At 37.1% G+C, this 8067-nt stretch overlaps 1 protein-coding gene across 1 annotated transcript in view; it reads left to right on the forward strand.

Moving 5' to 3' along the window:
- The window catches only part of LOC121313758 (cubilin-like), an 88090-nt gene extending 80993 nt beyond the window's left edge, over window positions 1-7097 (forward strand). Inside the window, exons 58-65 of the mRNA XM_041246560.1 lie at window positions 365-570; window positions 1008-1170; window positions 2259-2467; window positions 2994-3138; window positions 4896-5077; window positions 5584-5749; window positions 6378-6613; window positions 6823-7097. Coding sequence (XP_041102494.1) covers window positions 365-570; window positions 1008-1170; window positions 2259-2467; window positions 2994-3138; window positions 4896-5077; window positions 5584-5749; window positions 6378-6613; window positions 6823-6930 — 1415 coding nt within the window. The 3' untranslated portion in view covers window positions 6931-7097. The remainder of the gene's footprint in view (window positions 1-364; window positions 571-1007; window positions 1171-2258; window positions 2468-2993; window positions 3139-4895; window positions 5078-5583; window positions 5750-6377; window positions 6614-6822) is intronic.
- Window positions 7098-8067: the final 970 nt, after the last annotated feature.

Genomic DNA, 8067 nt, shown 5'->3' on the forward strand with positions numbered 1-8067 from the left:
CAGGATACTTGTTTTACATCAAAAAAGGTTACCAAACATTGTGGAAATAGAAAAAAGGTAGGCCAATGGTTATTGATGATAAACAGTAGGCTGTTCATTCATTTAGATTTTTCTGATGTTCACACATGGGAGCTGAATTCCACCTGCTCCACTAAAACGTTTGTTGACAGCATTTCAAATTCATTTTTGCAGTGGGTAAATGTGAGCTAAAATAACTCCAGTACTTTATATCTTTCACAGCGTGCATTGTAATAACGTATGTGTCTCAGTTCAGCGTTTACGTTTTTGAGGTTTTGTACAGATTTGTGCACTGGGTGGAATATCGCTGTTACATGGCATTCATGTAATTTGTTTTCCTGAACAGGTCCAGAGCAAGGCTGTGGCGGCTATCTGACCTCTACCACTGGCTCTTTTGGCTCTCCTGACATCAACTTTGATGGGAAATATGACACAAACCTGGACTGTTTGTGGAACATTGTGGTTCCTCAAAACATGAACGTCAATCTCACATTTTCAAACTTCGTCCTGGAAGGGCCTACTGGAACAATCTGTAGATATGATTATGTTAAGGTATGGGATCTGAATTTGCTCTGTGTATGTGTCACTTGTGAGGGTGGAACACACCATGCATTAGACAAAACAGATCACGTCTGCTTTTATACAAAAGTAAGGTGTATTTAGCTAGTGCTACTACAAAAAAAAGTTGGTTGATCCAGTCACTAAACAGTATTTGTGATTGTCTAGAGCCATACTAATCTATATTACGGAATGTTTATACAGATTCCGATTCCGATGAATGAATTCCTTCCGTGAGGTTACAAGTACTCAAACTACTGTATATGGTTTTCTAAATTTATAATTGTGGTTTAACTGTGATTGTTGTTGTTGGTTTCTCAAGAGAGACCTAAGAACAAAAGAAAGAAAGAAATATCTTCTTTTACTGTTTCAGCCCCAAAAGCCCATACACAATTTCTGCTGATCCTGCAGTTGATGTCCTCTCTTTTCAGGTGTTTGATGGAGACAACGAGAACTTCCCACTCGTTGGCACTTTCTGTGGCAACACCATACCGGCTTCTTTTGCCTCCAGCAACAACTTCCTGACAGTTAAGTTTGTCTCAGACAGCAGTGTCAGCCTCAGCGGGTTCAACGCTACCTACACAGCTGTAGAGTGTAAGTAATGATGATTAAAGATTTAACCTAGAGGCACCCCCTGTAGAAATAAGAGCTATTTGCAGTGAAAAAACAACTGGAAGCCATGAGAAGCTGTAGACAAGTCAAACGTTTGCTGGCTGAGTCACTTAGTTTAGGAAGTCATCGCTAGTGGCTTCGCAGTTTTCAATGCATTTCCAAGGATTGAACTATATACATTAACTAAAGGCCATTCGCTATTTTTTTTGGTAATGTGGGAAAATATGTTTTTGCATCGCCAGCATGTTTCTGCAACTGTGTACACTGTACCATTTTAAATAGTGTAAACTAAAGACCTGAGGAGATCTGTAGTCAAAGTGCCCCATTTTGTTTTCTAAAATAACGTCATGTTTTAACACTGCTAAGTCAAGAACTCAAAATGGCAATTTAAAAGTAGTACTGTGTGCTTTGCTAAAAGAGCCGGGCTCCAGCAGAGCTGACTATTAGAGGAGAGAGTACATTTTAACATGTTACACTATCTGTAATGTTAACTGTTTTTATCCTCCTTTAAAAAATAAAAAAGGGTTGTACATGTTTAAACATTTGATGAATTGGTGTTGTTTTAGGATGCACTGTGAATGAGTGTTGACTTCAAAGAGAAATTTAGTTTTTGTTCATTCAGATTATTTGAATTATCGATGCTTCTGTCAGTTCCCACACCAGTCATTAGGTCTTAATAAAAAATAACTAAACAGGATCTGAACTTCCCTGTTGACCTCTGATCAGCCTAAAAGATGACCTCACTAACTTAGGACCACCTCTGTCACACCCTGGTGGATCTGCTGATCTTCATTGGTGATCTCAAACGGGTGTGTCCAATGGGAGGGTTATTTCCCCCGATGATGAGGCATGATTAGACAGAGACTCACTAATCCTTTATCATCAGCAGCGGAACCTAATGCTTGGCAATAGGCCACTGTAGTGTTTGTGGTAATAATGTCTTTCATTCTGTCAGTAGACATTAATTCCTGGGTGAAGAGTCAATAGTTAATGTTAGTGAAACCAGGATAAAAAAATAAAAAAAATAAATCTGATGTACAGTTCTATTCATAATGTTTTCTTTTGTTCAGTGACTTGTGGTGGGTCTCACAATGCCAGCACCACTCCTCAGACCATCACATTTCCTACTTCCTCCAACCCATATCCATCCTCCACCAACTGTCGTTGGATCCTGGATGCACCTGCACAGGAAAATGTCAAACTGTCTGTCCAGAATTTCCATTTGCCACCCAGTCAGAGCTGTTCCCAAGACTACCTGGAGTTCAAGGACTGGCCTATGGTAAAGATAGCAATTATAACACTCTCAATCTACCTACAGACATGTTTTTCCCTTTAGGACTGAGTTTTGTTCTGTTTCCACCAGTGCCAGTTTGAGTCCACTTTCAACAAGGAGAAAAACCTTTTAGGGTTTAGGTAGAATCATTTAAATGAATGTTCTGAGCTGTTTTTTATTAGGTGAAATGTTGATGTTGTTGCAGGTTGGGGGGATGTAAACAAACAAAATATGGCCTCCTTTCTAATGAATTGTACAGAAAAATACAAAAATAATATAGAAACAGACACAAATGAATGAATTTCAGTGTGAAATTCACCATTGTGGGTCACAACAGCTTTAAATACATCCCTTTCATCACTCAAATTAGTGGACGTTTGTGCTAAGTCAAGAACCCATAACCTTGTGATTAAAGAGAACGTTTAAAGCTACCTAACAGTAAATGTATTTGCACAACCAGTCCATTGCTGTATTTACCTTGATAGCAATGTCATAAGGCTTGTTTTTAAAGTTCACTTTCTGTGTCTTACAGGGTGATTATGGGCAGGTTCACAGATTCTGCGGGACAGACACTACCATCCCGGATTTCTATACATACGGTCGTACGGTTATGGTGACATATAAATCTGACCACTATTTGGCAGAAAACGGATTCAGTGTAACATATGAGATTGCAGGTATGTTTTGAATGCAACGGATATGTGTTTGTATTACCAATGTTTTGTTTTAGAAAACTTAATTTTTTTTCCACAACAGCATTTTAATTGAATATTAATATTTTTATATTTGCATTAAATATGGGTGGGGATCTAGTTAACCCATATTGGATGAGGTGGGGGGTTATATCACACACATTAGATAACCATTTGGCCTTGAACAGGCAAGCAGATATCACACAACTACAATAAATTAATTAATTGTCATATGCTCTCTGTTTTGGTTTTGCTAATATTCACAAGCATAGGGCTGCTCCCAATAGACTCAAAAGCAGTCTTGTGGAGCAACACATTGCATGTAACATGTCATTGATAAAAGATGTCATCAGTGGAAGCAAGGAGTGGACTTGACAGCTGGATCTTTCAAAATGCAGGCTTACCAAACTTAAAAAAAAATATATATATATATATATATATATATATATATATATATATATATATATATATATATATATATATATATATATATACTGAGCATCAAAAGAAACTGATAACTAGAGATCGAAAAACTTTTAGAGCAGGTTCAGTGACTTTTTATTGAGCTGATTAACAATTGAAATCACGAAGATGCTGCAAAATGATCTGTCGATCTTGGACAGGTGTTGTGACTCTTGGTCTCCCAGTTCGTGGCCTGTCATTGACAGAGTGTGTCTGGTTATACCATTTCGTCAGGTTTGAAATTGCTGGCTGTGAGCACCCAAGATGGCGAGCCACAGTATGCTGCCCTAGTCCAGCCTCCAACATGCCGATTGCACGAAGGCGCTGCTGTCTTGACAGACATGGCATATTTTTTTTTTTTTTTTTTTTTTTCTGTGATTTTCTTTTGCTTTTATTCAAGCTTGCAATTCAATAACTGAAATCATTCCATATCCTGTGTTGAATCAACTGTCTCACTAATTAGGTGATTAAGTACATGTGCTACAGCCATAGTCACTCAAGCATGTCACTCAAGGATGAATGATCAAGTGATTAAAAAGAAACCGAAAACATTTTGTTAATTTCCGGCAGTACTTATCCTTATATATACCATATATATATATATATATATATATATATATATATATATATATATATATATATATATATATAGTCACCTTTTTGCTTGCCACACAGGCTCTCACGGGTCTTCTCCCTTCTGAATCACGACCCAACACACAGGATTCTACTGAAACAGAGCTCACGCGCACTTTTAATAAACACAAAATGAAATAAACACAAAACAAACACCTAGCTCCTATTTGGAGCACTCACTAAACATAAACAGGAACCTAACTATCACGCAGGACGGCTAAACCGTTTACCTGCCACAAACATTCAAAAACACCCTTACACAATACCTCAATACGACTGCTCACTCACACAGTCGGGCTCTTCTCTCAGCAGCAGCCTGTAACAGACTGGCTGCCTCTCTTAAATACTCTGCACCTGGCTCTAATTTACAATTACCACCAGGTGCAGGGGATTACTAAACAATAAAACAATTACCCAATTAAACCCCATAACACCCAAATGTGCATTCTCACAAGGTTTTTAGCAGGGAAGGATTTTAACCCCCTCCCTGCTATCTCACTATATATATATATATATATATATATATATATATATATATATATATATATATATATATATATATATATATATATATATATATATATATATATATATAATGGATAATATTAAACTAATATTAAAAATAATTACAATTTATTTTACTTTAGGTTGCAGCAGAGTGTACAATCAAACCTTTGGCTATTTGAAGAGTCCAGGCTGGCCCGACATATACCATCAAAACCTGAACTGCATCATTATTCTTAGAGCCCCACAAAACAACGCCATCTCACTCTTCTTTGATGCCTTTGATCTGGAGTCCCACCCAACCTGCAGCTATGACTTCTTGGAGGTGAGTGAATTGTTAAAGTTGTTTTGAAAAAAACACAGTTTTTCTTCATTTTGAAATATGTAGTTAAAGTGTCCTTGATAGGAGTTTGGAAGAGCTTCAAATAGATGTTTCAACACATAGAAAGATAACAGGGTTTCATTTTGTTCATGAAGTGCACAATATTTGTGTTGGGTACATTTATAAAGTGGAAACTTTACATGCTCTTGTACTGCACCTGAAACCTGTTTATCAGGATAAGATGTCACTGGCTACTTGTACTGGAGACCTGTCCTTGTTCCTTGTTCAAAGCCACACAGTGAATTCTAACACAGTCATTTCTTATAGCATCCTCCCCAGTTTAGACCAAATCCAGTGTATGGCTCCAAGGGTGTAAACACAAACAAATGTGGATCAAATAATAAAAAGCAATTAAAAGGCTTCACCCTCATGCTCAAGTATACTAGATTGATTACATTTCAGTAAATCTAGATATTTGATCACTGAGCACATTTTCACTTGTGTTTCAGATCAGAAATGGCAGCACTGCCTCTGACACACTGCTGGGTAAATACTGTGGCCAGGCCCTTCCTAATCCAGTCTTCCCGAACAGCAATCTGCTGTACCTCCACTTCCAAAGTGATTTCTCACATAGTCGCAATGGCTTTGAGATCACCTGGACCTCCTCTCCAAATGGTAAGACAAATGGCCATACAGTGATCTTGTTCAAAATACATGAACTGTTTTCTACTCATACCCATTACAAAGTTATTCTCATCAAAGATAGCTTAAAAAACAAAGCAATTATTGACAGCAAAAGCTCACCAGAAAAGCAAAGTCAGTTTCTTATGCAATCCTGTCTTTAAATCCTGTTGCACAAGCTTGGAGATGGAGTGGACCGATAATGAGCGGGTTACATAACTTGCCCAAGGTCAAACAGTGATCTTTTGGCTACGTTGACATCTCTTGATTCTAAACAGTGGGTTTTGTTCTAGGTCTTGTTGTGTAACTTGCACCAATACCCATTTGCCTTTTAGGACATCATAGGGTACAGAATAATAGTCCACCTATGAGCATGTTTGGTTGATTGGCAAAGTATGAACACAACACTTACTGTGCATGTTTGTATAATAATAATACTATTGTAATAGTACAATCTGCCTTTCGGATTGTCCTATCACCCTTCTGAAAAAAAAAAACAACTACTGTCCTTTTATCAGTTTATATAACCCATAATCTTGGCAAGCCTATTTAAGATTTGTTTCACTAAATGATAACATTTGAATTGATTTCTGAATGTATTTTGAACTGTATTATTTTATAGGGTGCGGGGGCACACTGTACGGAGACCATGGCTCCTTTACCAGTCCAAACTACCCTGGAACCTACAATAACAACACAGACTGTGAGTGGACCATTGTAGCACCAGTCGGGCGTGTGGTTACAGTCAACTTTGCCTTCATCAGCATTGATGACCCAGGAGACTGCGTGAGCAACTATCTGAAACTGTACGATGGTCCAGATGCAAGCACACCCCCAGTAGGGCCATATTGTGGACAGGTATGGATTGTCTTGTTTTGATTGTCTTATTTTATGTTTTAAATAAATGTATTTCTCAAAACATATGAAAAAAAGAATTAGATTGGAACCTGAAGTCTGGTGTGCAGCTGTGCTTCATGATCTACTGTCATCTGATGGGATGTTTATTATCTGTATCTAAGTGAGAAGCTGATAGATAAATGAATATTGTGTTTCTCTATTTCATACAGGAAACAAATATCGCTCCCTTTAAGTCTACATCTCACCAAGTCTTTGTCAAGTTTCACTCTGGATATGCAACACTGCCATCAGGATTCAGGCTGATGTGGAGTAGCTAAAGAAGGGGATTCTGCAAGAAGCGTGCAAGACTGGTTTCAAGACATCATGACAATGCTGCTGGACAAGCCGAAATTAAATTTAATGTAATAAGTAGAGCGAATAGTAGCATAGTAGAGAGAAAGTCTCTCTTCTTTGCACTGCAGTTTCAAGCCAAATTTTAACTGACCTTTCCTGTGCAATCTTTTTATATCGTATATAAGTTTCAGAAATATCGAAATGTCTACTTATGTTTAAAAAGTATTTTAAAAATTATTTGAGATCAGTACTTTTTTTTTTATAAATACATTGAAATGCTACATTTGCATAATTTGTATTAGTGTGTTTTTGTTAATTAATGTTTTATTAGATATTTTTGCATGCGTGCTATATCTGTTCACTATGCACTGAAATGCAATGAACTTGACCTGCAAAAATGGTGCCATTAACTTGTGGACTGACCAGCAGTGATTTACCTCTGTGAGCATCAATAATTTTGGCAGTCTTGGATTCAGAACCTGACTATGGAGAGGCTACTATCAGTCCTCTTTCAATTTTCCAGTCTTACGCATTATGACTGAAACTGTCTCAACATGGAGTGTGTCAGAGATATTGTTAAACTATCAAATTGATCAGTAATGGCAGGCTCATTTTCACAACAAAAGTGTGCTACGTTTCATACAGTGGTTTATTACTATTTTTTGTCAACTAATGGCAATGCACTTGATTTGTAAGGTTAACAGAATTATTTAATTACAGTAACTTTAAAGGAGAGACAAGCACACGTAGCTGGGTGGGACAGAAACATATGAATTAGCACAGTCAGCTTTTATTTTTCCCATTAGACCACTCTGTCAATAAATAACAATGCAATCAGATGCTCTTTTAGAAGTTAATTAAAAGTTTATAATTTACTTCCACAGCTTCCCTTTTGTTTGTTACTGGGTCAGACTAACATTAGAAAACTAGCAACATAGTGACAGCTATTTCAATGATCCTGTCTAGTGTTCTCTTTGGACACATGTCAAGAGATATCTTGACTGCTGCCCTATCAGAGATATCCTACTGCGTGTCTGGGAGATGATGCTGCCAGGTAACACCTAACTCTAAATAATAATAATAATAATAATAATAATAATAATAATAATAATAATAATAAT

Source organism: Polyodon spathula, chromosome 4, assembly GCF_017654505.1.
Source record: "Polyodon spathula isolate WHYD16114869_AA chromosome 4, ASM1765450v1, whole genome shotgun sequence".
NCBI classification, from domain to species: Eukaryota; Metazoa; Chordata; class Actinopteri; order Acipenseriformes; family Polyodontidae; genus Polyodon; species Polyodon spathula.